Raw genomic sequence first — 23,167 nt, forward strand, 5'->3', positions numbered from 1 at the left:
TTTGGAAATATATGAGACATCATAGTAATTAAAAGTTAATGTTACAGATGTTTGTTAAATATTATATTAAAGGTATAAATATATGATTAATCATTGGAAAGAATGGATTTGATTAAGAACTGGAAAGGACAAAGTTAGAATTATAATATTTGCATTATTGTTACTTTCTTTACCTAACTAAATATCTGGTTTGTTTGGGTGACCTTGTAAAAAGCATAAAAAATACAAATAAACTTCACTTATCCTTTTTCTCTTTAGAATGATTAAATAGGTTATGGCTTGTAGTCTGCATCTGTGTTTATATTTAGTGTCTAACTAATATTCTGCCTAGTAAATCCTGTTGAATGCATAGCTGATAATGTTAACTCCTGAGCCTACCTCATGAATTTTTTTTATTATAATTGTTTATTCATTCTTACCTTATATAACTTAATGTTTCTAATTTTTACACCTTACTTTACTTTTAATACTAAGTAAAAAATGTGTGAAGAACAATAGTACTGCTTATTTTATGATTGTGTGAACAATTCTGAAAAGGTTAATATCTGTGTTTTTTTTTTAGGGTTATTTGTAACAATACTATATTTTGCTAGAAATTGTTGTCAAATTTTTTTAATGCAGTCTATCTGCTGGTTGTACAGTGGTAAAACTTTGAATTTATAATGCCAAAATCAAGGATTCATTCCCTCTTTGTGGACACAGCAGATAACCCAATGTGGCTTTGCTATGAAATACACACATTTAATGAGGTTTAATAGTAATGCATTACATTTCATCAAAAATCTTTAACTAGTCATTCTAAACTTCACAAAAGTATTACGGTTGTCATTTCCAAAGCTGACCTGCAAGTGCAAGATTTCTAAAATACCCCTAATGTTATCAGAATAGCAAATGTGGGGTGCCTGTAGCTAAAAACAATAAGGCATAAAAGGGGTCAAAAAATGAAATGGTCTAAGCGTTTGTATAATGACTGGGTATTTTGTAGAAGGTTTCAGAAATAAATAGTGGGAGTGAATAGCTGTATCTGCTCAGCTAGACTGATGACTATCACACAGAGCTGTTCCACTTTGTGTAATTCTTAACCCCCACAGCATTTGACCTTTCCAACTGAAGCAAAATTCTCCATATAATACACTCTGTCTACCCCTTTAATTTATTTATGCTTTCCTAGATTTGATGGGACATTTATCCATTTAGCAAAATACCATACTTTCATTTTGGGTTAAATTTGAAATTGTTTATTAGTTTTAATTAGTCTTTATACCACTCCTGGTACTTATGTACTAATTTTAAGCATGAAATAACCACAGAAGATATATTTAGTATGACAGTGCTTTGTATACATTTACTTGTTTAAAATGGATGCTGTTGTAATTTTAAGTTTGTGGACTGTTCCTGATGATGAGAAACTCACTTGAAGGAAGGTTGAAACATTGTTCTTTCCTTATCAATAAGTGTTAGTACCCATACCAGCTGTTCTGAGATGCATTTGTGGGCTATATTTGTATTAGAATTTACTGATATGACAAGACATTAAAGAAATTATACTGTGTACTTTTTTCTAACAAAAAGTTATGATTTTGAACTACACTAAGTTAGATAATTTGTAATGAAAAGCTATTATGGAAGCACAAATGTTTACTGTGTGTTCATTTTTTAATTTTATGATAGGACAGGAATTTTTTTTTGATATGAGCAAAATAGCAGCTTGTAATAAATGAATATTGTTCATTATTGTGACAGCAAAAGGGAGAAAGAGGAATCTGACCAATCAGCTCATTCACAGTGTGTGCTTGAAAGGTGTCATCGTGTAGGGGTTTAGCAAAGGCTTGTTGCTCACGGGAAACTTCAGTTCAGCTTGTGGTCATGTGTGCAAGAAAACCAATGACATACGTTACTGGAAAGAGTAGCCGACAACCTTCAAAACAAATTGATGTAAGAACAGCTAAGTGATTCCAGTTGTTATTTGTCAAAGAGTTATTTAAGATTACTCAAAACTGTGTATTTTTGTTGTAAATTATTTGGAAGATTCAGGCAAATTTACAAAATGGAAATGTTTAAAGTAGCCTTATAGTTTTTATCTTTGTCAAATTGTTTAGTTTGCATGATGTCTGCAAACTTGCTTACATGACTTCAGAGAAAAAATGTGATTTTGATGCACTTACAATGAGAAAGAAACATTTTATTGAAAATATTCTTTTCAACAAAGTAGGCTAGCATATGACATCATTAAACTTGTGATTGTATTATTGCTAATAAGTTACTGTCTAACCTGGCATTCAGGTGAATGATTATGGGTGTATATCTTAATGGCAAACTATACAGCGATTTCACATAGTTTGTTGTTTTTAGTTTGTTTGTTTTCCATTATGAAGTGTAAAGTTACAAAAAAAATCTGATTTTAGATTCAGAGCATTCTGTGTTGTTTTTATATGAATTGTTGTAGTTTCAAATGCATGTTGCTTTTGAGTTGTGTGTACAACTGTCCACTGAACTGAAAAGAATTAAAGATGTTTATATGATGTAAAAATAAGAAAAAAAAATTCTAATAATGTTTAAATGTTCTACTGAGATCATTTTTTATAATAGGAATTGAAAACCAAGATAACTTTACAAAGTAAAGCTCTGTGTTGAGGAAGCAGCGATTGTGGTTCATGCCAAGTCCAGTCCAGAGGTGACAGTAACTGTAACACTAACCTCACCAATGATGAGAGAAGCTAAAGATACTGAGGGAACAGCTACTGGTAAGGCCTTCTGTGCAGTTGAGAAATGTCATAAATTGTACCTGTATTTTTAGTTATTTTCATTTACTCTTATGCTGAGGTAAATTATTTATAAAGAAGAGTAAGAATTGAAGAAAACTACAAATATTTTTTGATATTATCTGTGGAAATTGAGTGGTTTCAAATATGAAGTATTTAATTTCAGTATATGATATTTGCTCCAATGAATATTGTTTAGAAGGCTTCAAAAGCAATGTAACATGACCAATGCTGCCTTGGAGTCACAAATTCTCATAACAGACAGGATTGTCATAAATAGTGAAACACTGTTGATTATTAAAAAGTGTAATAATGGGAAACCTATTTTGTTAATATATATTTCAAAATGAGGAATTTTTTTTAACCTGTAATATTTCTTCTGATAAAGTCAAACCCTTCCTTAATCGGTAATCAGGAAGATGCTTGAAAATACCATCTTTGCGATATTATTTTAATATCGTGACAAACATTTCATACTTGATTATGCTTCAGTTTTTTAATGTTTTTTAATTCATACTGCACAAAGAAATCAATTGCATCAGTTCTAGGTCTGTATGTGATAAATAATTTTTGACTATCCCTATTTAGCAGTTATATAACTCTCATGATGACTTGCCAGTCAGGCAGTTTTGAAGTGATTTATTAGATTTGTGATAAACCCTTTATAAGGTGAAGGACCAAACCCTTTATGGCTAAAGAATTAGTGCGGTATTAACATCTCAGCAAACAGCTTTATTCTTCTATGATTACACTCAGTATCCACTGACATATACTGAATGCATCTGTACTTAAAGTAGGAAAAAAAAAATCAAATGAAGAACCATTGGTAAGCAATGAACCACAAACTAGGATTAGAAAGACACGGTATATTCTCCTTAGACACACACACACAGCATTCAGTAAGAACATGAATTAGGGTATGTAAGATTTTGTTATAATGCATATTTAATTTTCATTACCCTATAAGATGCTTATTTGTAGAAGAATGGTAAATTTTCTTACAATATGCAATTTTTTTGGTACTTCTAACATTTTGTGAAAAATACAAATTTGTTAAAACTTCTGAATTTAATTATTTTCTCCTAATTATACTTTCTTTTCTCAAAAATATGAGTTGTGCTAAGATTTAAGTTTTGGCTTGGAACTTTCATTGAGTACATTTTAAGGCTTATATTTCCAGTAAATCATAATTTTATTGTGTGTATGTGAATAAAAGTATGTGTGCTAATTACTCTTATTTATGTCAGTTCATTGTGGTAAGTTGTATTATTTTTTTTGTCTGTAAAAATAGTCTCATAAAGTTAAAAGTATTTATGAGATGTCTAGTCTGTTTCTTTTTTGATGTATATCTAGTGATTTCGATATGTTATTGTTAGTTTTAACTATTAGCAGACATTGAAATTGTTTCCATTTTGACCAACAAGCATATATTCTAACAAGATACATAATTTTTATCTGTTGTCTGTAAATCAGAAGCCACTGCAGTTAATTGTGTTTAGTAATCCATATGCTTTGCTTTGTTTAGCTGAGAGACAGATTTGTCAGTCCGACATGTAACGGTGATCAACACGAGTGGAGAATGCTCTTTTGTGTTTGGTGAATAAGAAAGGATTTTTGATCTTATGGACACTGTGTCATAATCTTTAATATTTTTTATAGATTTGCTTTAAAATCTGAATATTGTTTTTAAGTAGGCTTTAAAAATTGATTAGAGAAGCTGTAAGTCTATGATTATAAGTGTTTAGGTATGATTGCATGACCAAGAAAGTAACTTATGGGAGTAAGTGGGAAGGTCTGTCAGTTTGGCTGTTATTTTCATGTTTAATAAAGAGAGAAACAGCTAGTTGACTTGGAAATTTTCCCTGCTCGTGATTCAGTTGATGTTGCGGAAGTTTTGTTGAGGCGTTATGTGTTATGATACTGTTTGTTGGGAATAATATATCCATACTTCTCAGTTCTTATTGCTACAGAGCTGTGAATCCAGTAACCAAACTGTTCAGAGTTTGTTTTTTTTACATATTCTTACTGGATTATCTCTCTCTCTTGTACAGGCCTGGTATGGCCTGGTTGTTAGGTTATGACACTTGAATTCTGGAGATTTCATGATCAAAATCTGTCGCTAAACATGCTCATCCTTTCAGCCATGGGAGGTTTTGTGAGTTGATAGTTAATTCCACTATTATTGTGTAAATAACAGCCTTTCACTTCAGAATTAGTGATAATTAGTGCAGATAGTCCTTGAGTAGTTTTGCATGAAACAATAAAAACAAAACTGTTGAAGATATTAACAATCAGTTTTGATCAATTCTTAGCAAATATGAATTTTTTTTTTAAATCATCACTATCTGAAAAATACATGTACTTAATTTTATCTAGAAATATTTATACATCTTTTGGTGTATTTTCTAAAAATAAGTTTATAAATGTTTTATATCGTAATCTAAAGGAAAGGAAAAAAATGAATGTAAATATATTCTAGAATATAAGAGAGATAACGAGAAAGGTTAATTTTACATGTCTTCTACTAATGATTTGAATGTAGAACAGTATATAAAACTTTGTCTTCATGTTTCACACTAGTGGTTTTTGACTATTATATGTAGGTATCTTTATGAAGTTGTGTGTGCGTGCATGCTGTGTTTATATGTTTTTTTTAATTCTTCAGTGCTTCATAATACATTAGTGGGATTTTAATAAACTATAAACAATTCACATACTATGTTTTACACCTGTAAGATGCACTGTTTTCTTAAAGTACCTTGAAAAATTCTCATGTATCTTCCAAGACAAAAGTGATGGGTTATGGAAAGAGGTTAGCGTACGGTCTTCTGAAAACAGTCTCTCATGATAGATCGTAATCCCATTAATTACCAGTTACAAGTATTTTCAATATCATAAAACATTTAATTTAACTAATATTGTCAATATACTGTGAAGAATATGATGTATTTGACTGTATTTACTCAGTTGAGAAAAAGTTATAGTTACATCAAAGTGTTGGTTGCTGAGTCAAAATATTTTTGTCTTACCAAAATTAGACAGCCTGGCATGGCCAGGTGGTTAAAGCACTCAACTTGTAATCCAAGAATCGTAGGTTTGAATCCACATCACACCAAACATGCTCGCCCTTTCAGCCGTGGGGGCATTATAATGTGATGGTCAATCCCACTATTCATTGGTAAAAGAGTAGCCTAAGAGTTAGCAGCAGGTGGTGATGACTAGTTGCCTTCCCTCTGGTATTACACTGCTAAATTAGGGACGGCTAGATAGCCCTCGTAGTAGCTTTATAAAATTCAAAACAAATCATTCCAAAATTAAGGTGCATTTTCCACAGTGTAACATCTAACAAGCTGTAAAACATGGTTTTATGTCAGGTTTTAACCTTTTCACTCCTTAGTTCAGTATTAATCCACCCATGATCTTTCATTAATAAAAATTAATAACTTATAAGTCTCCAAATCTGAACACACAGCAGACATACGTTTCAACCACACATCTCACTAATCATAAGAAATGCGTAAGTATAAGTTTGATTTTTTTGACAAGTTTACAAATTATAATGAAATAACAATCAGTATGTTACATAATATACTCTGACATTTTACAGTATGCTTGTAACCTTTAGTCTAAAAGTTACATTTTGTAAATGATTGACCTATAGCGGACACTGGATGTTACTCAAGATATGTTTATATCTCTCTCTCATTCTTAAAATATCTAATATATTGTTTATTACATAAATTGTGGAATTATCCACTAAAAAGACATGCATTCAATTTTTAAACAAGTTTTTTATCTTTACAAATCATTGCCTTTATTTATGTATTTCATTGTAATGAACGATGGTAAAAAATTACTACACAACAGGAAGAATGTTGCAAGCAGTCCTTATGAGAAATGCATCAAGCAGTATCTCACTTTCTTAAGAGAAATGGTTTAGTAAAATATCTTGTGAAACATTATAACAAATATAAAGACACAGTATTATTAGATCTTATGCATAATATGTATGTTTATCATGTAAAACTGTTTCAAATGCTAAAGGCTAGAGTGCACAGTTAGACATCTAGTTTGTGCTATTCGTGAACTTCATAACTGAGAATGGTGGCCTTCTCTGTTAGATGTCAATTTACCATAGCGAGAATTTTTCTATGAAAGTAACAACGTGAACAAAATAAACACACCAGTAAGTCATTTCATTACATATTTATAGCACAGAAACAGTACAAGGCTGTTTACATTATTTCTGTTAACAATTCTCATAATGTACCAACAAAAACATTTAAAACTTTCTATTGTATATAAGGAATAAAGGAAGTTCTACAGATGAAAGTGTGAGAAAGAAAATGATCCAATGTTTCAGATTATGTATAATTTTGACAACTTTTAGGAACAAGAAATTTAAAATAAAAAAATTTTGTGGACAGAATTTTTGCAGTTCTTGGTATCACTGAATTGAAAAGTTACTATTTTTAAACCATCTCAGTTAAAAGTAAAGTTGACATTTCTTCTAAATCTATGTTTCTGGTCTTATGTCATCTTTAGTGTCTGTGCTCAAACAGGACATTCATTTTACTCGTGTATCGTGAATAACAAGGCTGATTATGAAAATTTAAAGCTGATGATTAGATTTTTTAAAGTTATTTTATTATAAACAAATAATAAAACTTAATCAAAAGAAAGTTTATAATGTCAATAGTTTATTAGTAATTTTAATTTGGAGAAAATATGTGGGTATGCATAACAAGTTTAACACAATTTTTCTCCATGTGTGACCCAGAATACTGTGGCTGAAAAAATGTTGATATATGTAAATTATGTCATTTAGAAAATTTTGTGTATTTGTAGAGAAGGTTTTGAAAAAGTAAGTTTCATTAAGAAAAAATGTAATGAAAGGAAGTGTCTTAAGATATTTTAGTCTTAAAGTCTTGTAGAGGTTTTTTTTGTGTAATGCCTATTTATTTTTAATAAATGTTGGCAGTGTTGGTCTCTTTATGTTGAAAGGACACAGTTCTGCTAAATTGAAGATCAAAACCTTTCTTGTGTTAGTGTTTGACCAAACGCATTAATATATACTATCATCTGGTTTCTAGAGAGTGTTAAAGACCCTCGGATGTGTTGGACAGGCAGAAATGCCTGGATGCCCTGGCACTTTGAGACATGCTAAGTGGTTCCAGGTTTGCAACCTTCTACTTTTCAGCCTCTTGTTGGTGTTATCATAATATTTGTTTAGTAGTTTCACTGGGTGACGTATAGAAAGGACAATGTTGTTTTTGTATAAGAACAAGTCCACCTAACATTTTTTAGTGGAAAAGTTAGATTGACCAGTTTAATGTTTACAGTATCTTTTATTGCAGTAATAAAATTGGAAAAATAATATTTGTTTTCGGTACCTTAAAGCCTTGCTTATGATTTTAATAATGTCAAGGTTTTTATAGGTATTGTATTCACTTGCATATGATATAAACCAAGCAAATAAAATGTTATAAGTGTGCCTAAAAAATGTTACATGGATTTGCCAATATTTTGAATAGTAAACTGTTTTTAGATATTTTTATATAAAAATATAAAGCGTAATTAGTTTTGAAGGTTTTGTTATCTTAAGCTTTATTTTGAACACTTGAAACATTTGAACAGATACACATCGGCAGCTTGAAATAATATGCTAGCGTGTAACACATGAGGCTGGAAAGTTGAGAAGTGAGATTCACTAATTGTACTGTTTAAAATTCTCTTGTATATATTGTAAAGACTTCTAGCCAAAAATGAGCATTCTTTTACTCACTTCTAGATATAATAGTTAGGGTTAAGTTTTTACTCATTTTTAATGAATTACAGAGTGCCCTCATATTTGTACAGTTATGAAAAATTATTCCCTGAGAGGTTACATTGCATGGTTATCATTTTCCTATTTTGAAAGAACAGAGCTTTAGTAAACATTCTGTATTATTTGTTTTGCCCAGCAAGGCAAGTTAAAAGCTGACACATTTTTCTTATCATTAACATTTTTGTAATCATTATAATAATGTAACATATTTTAAACTCTCTAACTATTTATTATGTTCCCAAATTATTGTGATTCTAAATTAATTTTCTGTTTGTAGGAAAAGAAACTTGCTTTGTATTTCTGTCTTCTTACCTTTTGTTAAAGTTTCTTGCAAAATGATTAGCTGTAGAACGTGTTTATTTTAACAGTTCTTCAATTGATTGGTGAAGTAGGCATCTTCTAACCCAAGCCTAGAAGCTCTGTTCCTTGGGCCTAATTTTATTAGTGGCTGGACAGGTTTGCGTTCTGATTTTACTCTCTCCTTGGCTAGCTTGTTGTACTATTCTTTAATTAGTATTCCCTTTTATTTTATCAGTTTATTAGTTTATTATCATGATTTGTGTAAGATCAGCATATGGTTGAAATCACCTTGATATGAAAAAAACTAAATGGTACAAATTTAAACTGTATTATTACTATCCAGCCACTAAAAACTGGCTTTTTTTTTTTTTTTAATACATTAATGTACCGAAAATGATAAAGAAATATGCAGCTTTAGAGAAATTTAGATTCAACAGTTTCAAACATTTAATATTTACATTACAGGACTTTAAAAACATACCACTTTTTGTTTTGTTTCTAAATCATTAAAGTTTAGTTTGTGCTCGATTCCTTAGCACTCGACTGAAGCATGACTCTTCCCAACAGTTGTTTTTTGCAACTCACGATGGTTGTTAATATAAAAAAAAAACAAATGTAATTGTATTTTTGATGCACTGCCTATAATATAAGTAATATTATGAGAAAAATATATGAAACATGTAATCTTCTTTCTAGAATAGCACTTTAAGAAGTTGGTACTCTCTTTATTTTAAAAACTGTTTCCACATTGTTTTCTTTATGTGAATTGAACTGTTGTGAGCAATTTGACAGTTGCTGATACAGCTTGATCTTGTTATAGTGGCACCTGTAACCCTAACCAGCTAGTTTACAATTTATGGTCTAAAAACTTTAACCCCTTTTTGTTAACAGATATAGCTTGTTTTTGCAAGTAGCTTTACTTCTCGAGGCCTGATAGTCCTGGAGACTTAGTTGTGGCCAAATGAAATCTTCATCTATTGAATAACTTCAACCACTGATGAAATGAAAACATTGATTACATGATATTCTTATGTAGCACAGATATTTTATTAAATAATAATATATTGAACTTGATTGATTTTGAAATATTGACTGCTCTGCACTTTGAAACACACTACTTATCTGAACAGAACACAAAAAAGAAAGGCATAGTTTACTTGTACACTTTGTGTCAAATCTTTGCAGTTCATGTGTGTAACATCAGGTCACACTAGAATATGGTAATTTTTGATTTATATTTATATATTGTTACACCTTAAACTCAGTTTCTCCTGTCCATATATATAACAATGCATCACTGTTATGTTTGCCTTTTAGTTCTGTACTGTATTAGGGATGTATAAGATATTCATTCTTGAGAGATTTTTTTTTTTTATTTCATTAGCCTTCACTTTGATGCCCAAACATTTATAATTTAGTGACCAGAAATAATCTTTTGAAAGCTTTCATAATGATAATGCTTTTCCATAAGAAGGTTTCTCTAATGAGAATTTGTTAGAAATTAGTTTATATCTACTTTTAGAAACATTTGCACAACATTTTCTGAAATTAGTATTTCATCATAAATCATTATATAACTACACCATAATCAAATTATATTGTACAAGTAAATTAATCATAAATGTATGAGAGGAATCTAGTTTTTTGTTGAGAGGTGAAACGTTTTTTAGTTGTTTGTTTATTTTTTTTTCAGTAATATAATTAACCTGTTCACTGCAACTAGTACATATGTGGCCTCTTAAGTTTCTTTTTTGATTATGTCAACTCATCAGAGTTAATGCTATCTAGTAAACCCATAAAATAATCAAGTTTTTTTCAGCTTCAATGAAACTGATTGCTGAAGCAATAAGATATCTTACACACCTCTATGACATTTGGAGAGAAACTTGTGAATAAAAAAAGTGAAATAATCGACTTGCCATGTGAAAACATGTAGTGAAATCTGCGTAGACAACATTACCACAAAACTTTGTAATCTAACACCTTGTGCAAGAATTTTAAAAGCAAGAATCCATCTGTAAAAGTTGCAGTGAAAGGGTTAAACATCTAACATTTCATAGGTTGATGGTAGATGTTCTTACAAAATTTAGCTTTCAGAAGAAACCAATTTAAAAAAACCACAAGCTGTTAGATATTCTAGATATAATTGTTTAAGTTTATATTACAGACAAAATGTAATTAATGTAATGAACGTGTAACTTATAAATAAATGATCTTATATAAGAGATGTTAACATATGAAATAAATACTTCACTTTAAATGAAATTTTGTTGTACAAGTGAATTAATTATTATAATTGGAGATTATTCCTGGTTTTTGTTGCTGGGATTCACAAAATAATAATATACTAATAGGAGTAATAATGATGTTGGGTGTAGTAATTTCTTGTTACTACATGCAGTTGTACTTGTTCCAGTGAGATATTGCAAACATTAGTAAAAAAACAAAAGGTTTGTATCATTGGTGAGTCAGGCAACATTTTGGTGTTGAGTTATTTAAGTGGGGTCTTTGCGTATCTAAATCCTGTGTAACATAAAATATTATATTTATTGATTTTTATTTACAACAATTTAGTGATACCAGCCTAAAAAAATATTAAAAGATCAAAGCTAACAGATTATTCCTTAAGTTTTAAAAACCTTATACCAAAACATTTTTTGCTGTATAAATTTTGCTTAAAATTGTGCCCTTTTTTGTTAACTTATGTGGAACTTTTAGGAAGTTATTATTCTTGTGAGATATTGTATTTTGATGCATATTACAGGCTAGAGCAAGTGGTCTGAGGTCTTGTTTAATTGTTATTCGAATAATGCGAGATTTATGTCAGAGAATTCCTACCTGGAGCAAATTAGATAACTGGGTAAGCCTAACATAAAAAATTTGACTGTTTTGAAATGAAAATCATAAAATTCCATGATAGATTAAAAATATTGTTTTCTCATTGCCTGAAATGTTGCTTGCTGAAAATAATATTTCAGAAATTATTGTTTTTGTCATTTTTAAAAAAAATATATACTGTGATTTGTATTATTTGTTTATATATGATAAAACATTTATGAATTATTTCTTGATGATTAAATAGAATGAAATAGTGTTTCATATATAGTCATTTTAAGTGGTAAATATAAGTTTTTACTTGTATTTAATACAGGCATTAGAACTCCTTGTTGAAAAGGTTCTTAGTAGCCATCCACACCCGCTGAGTGTGGGTGATGCTTTACGCAGAGTCTTTGAAGCTGTAGCATCTGGAATTCTATTATCAAGTTTGTTTGTTTCAAAATTTCTTTTCTCGTGAAGTTATACAGAGCATAAGTTAACCTATTTTTATTCTAGTGTAGTTTAAAGAAAATGATTTTACTTTGATGGATCTAATAACTGTCTGTTAAGTTGGTTAAATTAGACAGATATTGAACAAATATTTATTAACTTTTGTTGGAACAAGAACAGAAGAATGTTAGAAATGACGTTCGGATATTGATAATTGTTTAGAAAACTGTGTTAAACTATTAAAGAAGAATCTATCAGGAGTACTTTGTTTTGATAAACAAAGTGTTTGGTGTGGGTGCAGTACTGACTGATAGTGTAGTGTATGTGTACTGTATTATAAATACTAATTATACTTTTCATGATTTTCATTTCTTGTTTCTGAACTATTTTGTGTAATTGAAAACATTACATAAAATTATTTTCAAAAGGGAATACCAAATTTCCATTTTTCTGGATTTAGCCTGCCATTGTAGCCTCAAGATAATTTTAGACATAGAATAGAAATAGTAAAGTTTTAGTTTTTTAGATCTGTTTACATAAACGTTTAAGTGTTGCCTGAGTGAAGAATGGTGAACAGTCTTTATTCTTCTTTCATGGCAAAAAATAGGAAGATATTATTATTACAGATAGCGTCTTATTAAATTCACAAAAGTCAAGTTAACCTAGAAAAGTCAGGTAAACGTTTAATGTTATTATTTTTAATGCTTAATATTAAGTGCTCAGATATTGGTTTGTCATTTATTTTGGCACAGAAGCTTTTAGTCATGAGATTTGTTTTTAAGGGTTTAAAAGGTTTGTAGTGAAAGTTACAGCTTTTTATCAGTACAGGAGGTAAAATCTGAATATTACTGATAAAACTAGCACACAGTGAGTATATTTAGGAACATTTTAAGTGGTTTTGTGAAAATATTTAGGAAAATAATTTTTGTGAACTAGGTTTGAATTTTAGAAATGTTATGGAATGACTCACAGTTATGTATTTTTGTCACCTAAATAAAAATATATTTAGCATATAAATTTCAGGTTTAACTATTCATATACCTTTAATACCAGCAGGAACATGAGTTTTAAAACATTCTGGATACAGTATAAATATATTTGTTTTTTGTGGGTTTTTTTCCCAAAGTTATCTGTAGACTAACTGACTGTTCTGCTTTCAGTACTGTAATTGTCTTTTAGAGGATATGAATTTGGTATTTTTGTACAATCACCTGTGTGGTTATTGTTCTTTAATGGAAAATGTAAGTTAGTAGGAACATAATTCTTATGTTTATCTATAATAATATTTTTTACTACTTTCTCTAGAATGATCTTTTATGTTTCCCTATTCATTACAGTTGGTCCTGGATTGCTAGATCCTTGTGAAAAAGATACAACGGATGCAATTATGAAACTAACCAATCAAGAGCGAGAAGATATTACAGCAAGCGCACAGGTGAATACTTGTTTTTTATGGTTTGCAGAATTCAGCATTTTGCAGTTGATAAAGCATAACATTTGGTTCAAAATGCTTTAATCTTGAAAGGTTGGATGACTTTTTAACTGTAGAATTACAATAGTTTCAATATGTACTTGGTGTTACTGGTGGCATTATTTTAATTGGACATCTTTCTTCTTTGTGTTGTATGTGTTATTGGTAGTAGAAGTTTTATTTGTATCTTTGTTAGTTTTCTTCACTTATTACAATCACATGAAAATATTTGTGTAAATTTGTAGATTTTTTGAAAATTGAGTGAGGCTGCATGACAATAGTTTGCTTATCTTTTAGAACTAGAGCAAAATATAAACATGTTTAAAATTAAAACTAATTTGTTTAATATTTTTAGAGATTTTTTCCATTGGAATATATGATGATAATATTTATTTTTCTCCATAGCACGCTTTGCGATTAATAACATTCCGCCAGATTCATAAAGTACTTGGTATGGATCCTCTTCCACCTCCCAAGTTTAACAGGGGCAGTTCAGTCATAGCGTCGTCGAGACAACAAACCAGAAAGTAATGAAGAAGGTGAGTTTATATATAAACTAGCTTCGTCTGGTATTCCTGCTCAGTTCCCACTTTTTTGATTGGAATGACACACTTCAGATGTATGTTTACTTTTTCTAAGCGTGATTGCAGTTTTTAATTGTGCTTTGTTTCCTTTTCAGTTGAAGTTTATTCTCATAGTTTTTTAAACTTTGTGTTTGTTTTCAGTTGTTTCTACAACTGTGCATTCAGCTACATTCTTATTTCTGAATTGCACATTTTTAATGGGATGGAAAATGATGTTCCAACCATGGGTGACAGTTTACACCTTCTGATTATTACAGTTTTCTTTCTTCCCTTTCCCCTGTTCTTTCTGAAAATTTTCTGATCAACTAAAATCAAGTGTAAGCATGGCCCATCCACCTAGTTTGTTGTATCAGTGTACCTTGGCTTATGACTATGCCTCTGATCTCTTTTTGGGTTATAAGCATTTAGATACTCTCTTTACCCTGTAGTGCACAAATCTTGGGTCTTTCTTGCAATTCAGTTAGATGCAGTTTTATAGTATTTACCTTTATCTGATCTCACTTTTATCTTACCTTTTCTCCCTTCAGTCAGTGTCTGTTGACTTTTCAGAAGTGCTCATGTTCCTATTTTGGCAGCCATGGCTCGTATATCAGCCTCTGCCTTTTCCCTCAATACCTGGCTCTTTTGGTGTTAGGACTTGTTAGAGGGAAATGTTTTAGTGGAAGGGGTTTGTCGTCCATTTCCTCCTTACTAGGTCTCTGACGACCCCTTTTATACATGATTCTGTCTTTGGGGGTTGTCTGAATTGCCTAGAACAGGGGTTCCCAACCGTTGGGTCGCGACCCCAGGGGGGGGTCACGCATCCTTGGCAGGGTAGTCGCGTAGCCTTGTTAGAAGTAGCTTGGGATAACATTAATTTTATTTCATCAATTACATTTTCAAGTCGTGAGTGCCAAAAGGTTGGGAACCCCTGGCCTAGAATCATGGATTGATGTAGCTAGGTTACATCCATCCTTATCCCCCCTAGCCACACCACATGTTTCTCTTATCCTCTCATTACCTCTCAGGATTTACTTCCACTGCTTTCTTGCTGTCCTTCTTTTTCAGATTGTCTTTTACCTTCCTCAAGGCATTCACATCTCTGTTTGTTCAGATGTCAGCATTATTGTTTACACAACAGAGGTTCCCTGTCCTTTGGATCTAAATTGGTCCATTTCTCAACCATGTGGCATTTCATAACAGACCATGAGTTCTACAGATCCTATCTTCAGTTCCAGTCCCTATCTCTTTACCCTTCCCCGAGTTGCTTTCCTTCTCGGGATCCTCAGTTGTCTAGCCAAGGTTGTTTAAGACTTGCTGTGCCAAGTAGCAATTAAGCAGGTGGTTCGCACTCATGGAGATTTGTGTTTGTCTCTTCATGGTTCCCAACATGATGGGTGATTGGAGGCCAATTATAGAACTGTCATAGCTGAATTCATTTCTGGAACCCTCTCATTTCACCATGAAATCTTCTCTCATATTGGTGGGTGTTTTCACTGGGATTCTGGATGACCAAATTTGACATGATGGATGCCTATCATCACATTCCCATTGCTCCAGTGTCACTGTTTTCATCAGTTCATTGATAAGCATTAAGTTTTCCAGTTTAGGGCTCTGCTGTTCTGCCTCTTTTCAGCTCCTTATGTGTTTTGTCAAGTGGTTTGCTTTAACACCTTCACTCACTGTGTTTTCACATTCATCATCATATGAATGACTGACTCCTTATCTATTTCTATTTGTAATCAGTGAATGACACATGTTTACTTCTACAAGAACCAGCTTGAGTGGGTTTTCTGATCAAAGTGGTAAAGTTTGTTCTTACTTTCACCCAGTATTTGGTTTATTTGGGGATTTTCTTCAGTTCACACCTCAGTTGGGCCCAGACTTCTCTTCATCTTGAGGATATGGAATGGTCAGTTCTAAAAGCTCTTAACTCTATCTCATGGCTCAAGAGGTTCTATCTCTCTTAGGGATTTGGGCTTCCATGGAAGCTCTCATTCCCTAGAATTATGCTGACATACATTTACTTCAGTTGGAACTTCTCCCTAGATCCCTTGTGGACCATCCTGTTTTCATTCATTCTGTGATTAGAGAAGATTAGCTTTGTGATTTGATGAGGATCATACCACAGTGAGGATCCCATTCCTCCAACTAACAAAATTACATCTGCTCATGTATACATTTTGGTGGATTGAGGGACTATCTTCAATTCTCTAGAGATTTCAAGTCTGTGGTCTCCATACTCTATCAACATCCTCAAGCTTTCGTCAGTTCATCATACTTTGACCCACTTTCTTCTACTCCTGCATGGGTGGGTGGTTATGATCCACTCTGATAATTTCACTGTCATCAAATTACATCACCAAGCAGGGTAGAAAGAAATCCAAACCTCTGTGTTTTCCCATTTTGTATCTTCTTTTTTTGTTTTGCAATCACACCATGGTGGTGTTAACTTGCCATGTTCCTGGAGCCATGAATCTGTATGCAAGGCTTTTGTCAGTTCCAGAACCAAGTTCCTCCAAAGGAGTGATCCATTCATCAACAAGTTTTTCAGTGGGTGTGTTCTCAATTGGGGAAATCATTATCGATACCTTTTACACACACTGAAACGCTGAACTTTTCTTTTGATCTTGTATTCCAACTCATCATTTCTGGGTGAAAACATGCTCAGTCGGAATTGGAAGGACCTTCACCTCCACCCCACCCCTTTTTTTTTTTTTTAAGTTCTATACCTAATCCAAAACATGCCTTGTCTCGCCCTGCTGGTTGCTCTGTATTGGCCTACACAGCCTTGGTTCCCTCTGCTTTGGACTTTGCTTGCAAAAAGTTCCCTGCCTTTACCCCCCTGTCTAGGTCTTTCCTTCATTAACCTCAAACAGCCATTGTTCATCCTGATATCACCAAATTATTTTCATACTTAAATTTCGTCTGGTCTCGGGATTAATTATTAAAATATGGATTACTAGCCAAGATTTTTACCTTGTATTAATTGGTATAACACAAAACAAAAGTACTTGAGTAAAATTTTGAATGTAAAACAGTAGAATTTTGTGTTATGTTTAGTGAAGGATACTTGTAGTAAGAGGATTAATGAGGTTCGGTCTGTTTTTCACAAAAGAGAAACATAGTCACCCATTGTACCCTCTAGTGTGATGTTCCTCTGGACCACACTTCTCCTCCTCAGTGTTACTATAATTATTAGGAGATGAGGGTACAATTTGCTCCCTAGTGGTGCTTCTCCTGCAGTTTTTCTACCTGAGCAGCCCACTCTCATTAAAACTAATAAATATTTTGAGCTGCCCTCATAATTCCAGATTAGGAATGACAGTACTCCAGTGTGTGCAGAAGGTGTCTCTCTCTTTGTTATTTCTAGTTGCAGAAAGTTTTTTCTTGCTTCTACAGTTGGACTTGAGAGACTGTCTGTTTTGTAATAACCAGCAGTGTGATGTTCTTGTTCTGTTCCTACAGTTGTGTGAATGCTGTTTGTCCTCATAATTCTGGACTAAGGATTTCTCTATCCTACATTTACAGTTGAGTGAGTTCTGATTCTGTATGTAATACTGGTTACAGAATTTCCTGTTCTTATGGTTGAATCAAGGCAAGGTAAAGTTCCTTTAGTACTGGGTTTGGTTTGCTGTACTTCTTACTTCCTTTCTGTAATTATGGTTGCTTGACATACTTACTTGCTCTATTTACTTACAGTTGGAGTTAAGTATCATTTGCATTGATCAACATCAGACATGTAAAACTATACATACTATAATTATTTATTCACCAAGTGTATCTTCACAAAAATCAGTAAACATTTAAGTAAACATTACAGATGGATTGTATTCAAGAAAAGGTATTTTAATAAAGCATTCCTTCTAAAGAATTCTCTCTGAATTTACCAAACATTTGCAGTCAGTCCACACAAAAGGCAATATTGATGTCTAGAATGCAAATATTTTTCATTTTACTGTTTTCATGTTTCATTTGCATGACCTCAAAGGCTTCTAATGAAACATCTAAAGTTTTGTGGCAAAACTTTTTAACTGTTATTTCCATTACCCTAATACTAACTATAGAAAATCATGAATGTGTGGTGAAATGAAAAATATGAAACAAAATGAATAATATTTTTATCATATTATTCTTTAAATTTATCTTTTTTGTAAAACTTTCATTTTTTTTAAATTTACTATCTCAATCTTTAGTCTTTTCACATCTATTTGAAGTTTATGGATTTATTGTTTGGACTCTGAACCTTTGTCTTCTTGAAAAACAATAAATCTCAGTAAAAATCTATTTATCCATCTGTAGTTAAGACCATGAGTAAAATGTATGATTCTTTGTGATTGAAAGCTAACCATTGAAAGTAAAATTCATGTAGCTTTCAAACACACAAAATATGTCAGGCTCTAGAATAAGATATCTGAAAACAACTATAATTTATTCAACTTTCTAAGTGAGCTTAAATAAATCTAAGTGCTTGGAGGAAAGAACTGTTATCACCAAAACCAAATACTTTTGTCAACTAATGGTTTACCCTGGGTTTTAATAGTAAAACTAAACAGTGCAATGTAAGATTTCTATAGAGGAGAAACCATTACTTTTGTTGGTTCTAAGCATGTTTGAGAACCTTGTAGAGGCTCTTAATAGAGAGTTGAATATAGATGTATGGAATTTCTCTGATGGATTTTGACAAATTTATTGATGTAAATTTATTTACTTAATACCTACTATAATTCTGGCATAACAGCTGTAGAACAAAACTTGATATGGTCAAGTGCAAAATGGCTTAAATAACTCCAACTTATATTGTTTCTCAAGAAGCATTTATTTTCCTATTATAATGCTATATCATGATTTAAATATGAAATAATTAAACCTGTTTTAAAGTAAGTTAGGTGTGTAGCAGAAGTTGTTTATAAACATGTTTTCTACTAGGTTTTAAACTAAGTTTTAATTAAACTAAGTTTTATTATATCATTTTGATGTCTGCGAGTCTACTGAACTGGAAGCCACGTTGCATTATACAGTTGCAAAGAGATTTATTACGGGGTTTTTATCACTAGCCTGCGATGCCTTCAAGTTGGGATATAACAGGTTACATCACACTAAGACAATTGGGATTCAAAAATTTGATTGACTAAAATTGATAAAATTACACTTGTTGCAAGGCTCAAGTTGGCACTGTTGTGTCTGAAACTATTATAACTTTTCATCTAGAAAGCTGTGAGTGCTATATAATGCTAAGAAAATAAATAAGACCTTTATTAAATTAACTTTTGTTTCATGTGAAGCCACTCTGATAAGAATTATGAGCAAAAATTAGGTATATCACTTAGAAAGATTAGGTTTATGATGTTATTATGTCATTGTTATTATATATGATAAATTATTGGTTATCAGATATTTATTTCTGTAGTTCTAATCATGCTAGTGTGTGATTGAACTTAACTGACTTTGGTGTAGGTACTTGCAAAAGTGGATAACTTGGAATGTTGAAACACACACACACATTTATCTTAATAGTTCTGTTAATAGCATTATTTTCCACTGTTGGATATAATACATTATTAATATATCATATCCTGATATAAATAGACCTGAATAGTTTAAAAGTTAGGTGTTTTATGTGTGTGTGTGTGGAATTTTTATTTCTTTCAGTCATCAACATTTTTTTATGAACATAACACTAAAATAGTCTTGCATTAAGTTTGAAGAAGAAAGAATATTTTTACTCAAATACTTAAAGAAGTTTGGGATCATAATGGAAATAATGTTAAGTATTGTACAGGAAGTAAGCCTTAAAAACATTATTTTTCACGTCACAAAATTGTACTATAATGGAACTCTCGCTTATATCATACTGGAAAAACATTTTTGTTATGTGATATGCAACTGCCAACTTTTTGAAATTTTTATCCTGCATACATGTAGATTTGCAACAGAGGTCACGATTTTACCATTTTTGCCTCCCTTGGATTATTACCAAAATTGGCATGGAGGTTCATTAGGTCCATGGGGAAATATACACACATTTTCAATTTTTTGCAGTTTTTAATGAGTGTTTTGCAGTTTGTTGTTTTTTTTCTTTCCACCACTTTGTGCCTCTCAATGGACTTCACCAAATTTGGCATGGAGGTTTGTTGGGTCCATGAGGAGATACATACAAATTCTGGATTCACCTTTTGTGCTTTGCTGTGGATGTTTTCAATTATATATGAAGGAAACAACTTTTCAGGATGTAAGACGAGCTTTCATTAATCTTTAATTTACCATACTTCCATTCAGGTTATAAGTGCACAAGCTAGTACATTTAATGTCACTTTTATATTTGTAACAAACTCGGTACCATCTTTTTGTAATGAAAGCATGAACTGCACATGCCCTGGTGAGTATTATCATTGGCTGTGAATCCAAAGATCTTTGGTTTGCATTCTGTTACCACAGAATTGCTCATTGCACTTGGAATGAGCCATATAAACAAAATGTAGAATATATTAAAAGTGTGTTAATTTCAGCTACAAACTTAAGTAGGTATAACACCTAGACGAATATTTATAGTCAGTGCTACTGTTTTTATCCTTTTTAAGTGTAATTGTATATCAAAAACTTTGTGTTTTCCTTTATTGTAAAAAGTTAAATGTTGTTTTAGGTTCAGAGGGAAAGAAAGACAAGAAAGAATCTGAAAATAATGTTGAAGAAAACCAAGAGAAGGCGTAAAGAACTTGTATTTATAATTCAAGGACCTAATGGAGGTTTAGGCAGAATTATCCAGTCATTTGCACATTTTCTTCTTGTTTTTTTCATTTGTCAGTACTTGTTTCACCATTTCCTGTAGTGCTTCTAGTTTTGCCAAAAGTGTATTTTGATAGGAAATGATTTTTCAAGTAATCTGTATTTGCAGTATTAGTTTTGTTTTAACTGTCATTGTCTCTAATGGTATATTATGTCACTGAAAGGTTTCATAACACATTTTTAGTGGAATGCATTTCCCAAATCTTTGCTTGCAGTCAATCAGTTTTCTGAATTTTAACTTCAAGTTTGCTTGTGAGATATTTGAAGGGAACATTAATATTTTGTCATCACCGTACAGACCATATGTCGACGTTTTACCATTTAAGGTTACATGTGTTGTTACATTACAATCCTGCATGCTTCTCGCTTTATTTAGTACCAGTTTAGTCTTTCCTCTACAAATGTGAAATTAACTGTTCATGTAAAGAACAAAGTTAATAAATGTATAAACTTGAAGAAAAAAGATAAAATAATCTCATTTTTACTTTAATCTAACTATTAATTCAGTTTTCTGTTCAGATACAAAATGTATAAAACATGAAAGTTATCTTCTTGGATTGCTCACGAAAAGGTTATTTTATATTAAACATGACAAATGTATTAATCCATAAAGTTTGTTAAAATAAAATGAAGTGCTAAAATAAAAGACAAGTAACAAGTAGCTGATTTGAATTGGAAAATTTTAAGCATTCCTTTACGTGTATGTGAGTGTACCAAGGAATTACAATCAGCTAATTTTATCATTTTTTATTAGGTATTGTCTTTGGCTTTGCTTTAGTATGAAACACTTTCGTTTAATTTGTTACATTTGCTCCAAAAGTATGTAAGATCACATTTTTAAAGATTTAAGATTTTACATGATGTACATATATCATTCAGAAAGAAAAAATGTATTCAGGCATAGCAGAAAAGACAGTTATAAAAAATGAAAAAATATTGTTATGGCTTTAATTAAACTAATTTTGTGGAAAAGAAAAATCGTAAGATTGAAAGTATCAGACGTAAGAAAAGAAACTGGGTCTTAATTTGTAGGGTAAAAGAGTCCTGTATTTAATTACAAATATTTATTAGGAAACTGGTAAGAGCACCAGTTTCAGAAGTTCTTAATGAGAATAGTGGAACCTATTCAGTAGAACAAACATGCGCACTGTGGAAAGTTTATCCATACATGGTACAGACAGAATAAAAAAAAGTATAACTTAATTCAGAATAATCAAGTAAAAACCTTTATTTAATCTATATTCTTGTCCACTAGGTGGACTGTTCTGACTAATACATCACAAATGGAGTTAGAAATAAAAATAAAGTAGAAATTCAGAAGAACACAAGTGTGTGTGAACTTTGTTTTTAACTGTAAGTATTGGCCAGAGTGATTCTATGAAATATTTAGTTTTTGTTATCTTACACTATTTCACTGTTTACAAACATTTTGTAAAATGGGAAAATTACAAATTTTTCATTGTAACAAGTGTACTGACATTCAGTCAATGGAATATTGAGCGGTGATGACACCAGAAATTGCTGATGTATTTGCACTTTTGTACACAGTTTATAAGATTTACTGTTTGTGTTAATGTTAACTTTTTGGGCCTTTCCTAACTTGAGTGTGATTTCTGGTTTTTAGGAATCTGCTGCGTCGTTCAACAGTGCAAAAGTTCGTATTCTCATAAACATTTCATAGTTTTAAATATATAATTTTTGTTCTCCTTCTATGTTTGACAGTAAATAATGTTTTTATTGGTTGTGAGGTCTGTCAGATTTTGATTTTACTTCAACTTTAATATCTGTAAGAACTACACTGAATGTGGACTGTAATAAGAGGGGTTTTGTTGCATTTAACTCTGATATTTTTTCCTTCTGATGTCCATAATTCTTATTAGACTTTGTCGGTACCACTGTATATTACACGTGCAAGATAGTGCTATGTCAATAGAATCCTTTGAGTTATTGTAGTCTTATTTTTTCTCCAATCTCACCATAAGCCATACAATAGAAATGTGTTCTGTTTCAGAGCTTTTTTGATATTGGATGTTGAAAACAAGTGCTTAATCAGTTAACTTAATCAAATTATAAAGCAGGATTTATAATTAGAATATAATACATAGTCTGCCACTACTAAAGCTGAAGTGCTTAAATGTCATTAAGAGAATTTATTTGTAATCCACTATTGTTTTATCCAGCTGGGAGTGAT

At 31.4% G+C, this 23,167-nt stretch overlaps 1 protein-coding gene across 2 annotated transcripts; it reads left to right on the forward strand.

Moving 5' to 3' along the window:
- The first annotated feature begins 2,610 nt into the window (after positions 1–2,610).
- LOC143238448 (interleukin enhancer-binding factor 3-like) lies at positions 2,611–21,446 on the forward strand. 2 transcript variants are annotated; one of them, XM_076478696.1, is made up of 6 exons: positions 2,611–2,744; positions 11,654–11,749; positions 12,041–12,152; positions 13,494–13,591; positions 14,033–14,166; positions 20,834–21,446. In XM_076478696.1, exons 2-5 carry the CDS (start codon positions 11,699–11,701, stop codon positions 14,156–14,158), a joined length of 387 nt encoding a protein of 128 aa, XP_076334811.1. In that variant the 5' UTR covers positions 2,611–2,744; positions 11,654–11,698; the 3' UTR covers positions 14,159–14,166; positions 20,834–21,446. The 2 variants fall into 2 exon arrangements, with proteins under 2 accessions (XP_076334811.1, XP_076334802.1); XM_076478687.1 differs by lacking the exon at positions 2,611–2,744 and adding an exon at positions 7,862–7,939.
- The last annotated feature ends 1,721 nt before the right edge of the window (positions 21,447–23,167 follow it).

This window comes from Tachypleus tridentatus, chromosome 2 (assembly GCF_004210375.1).
Source record: "Tachypleus tridentatus isolate NWPU-2018 chromosome 2, ASM421037v1, whole genome shotgun sequence".
Taxonomy (NCBI): Eukaryota; Metazoa; Arthropoda; class Merostomata; order Xiphosura; family Limulidae; genus Tachypleus; species Tachypleus tridentatus.

Excerpts from the sequence above, each read along its gene's own strand:
- LOC143238448 (XM_076478687.1), top strand. The coding sequence starts at position 7,895 with ATGCCTGGATGCCCTGGCACTTTGAGACATGCTAAGTGGTTCCAG. Across the intron at positions 11,750-12,040 it reads GGAGCAAATTAGATAACTGG|GCATTAGAACTCCTTGTTGA; the intron begins GTAAGCCTAACA and ends TATTTAATACAG. Across the intron at positions 13,592-14,032 it reads ATATTACAGCAAGCGCACAG|CACGCTTTGCGATTAATAAC; the intron begins GTGAATACTTGT and ends TTTTCTCCATAG.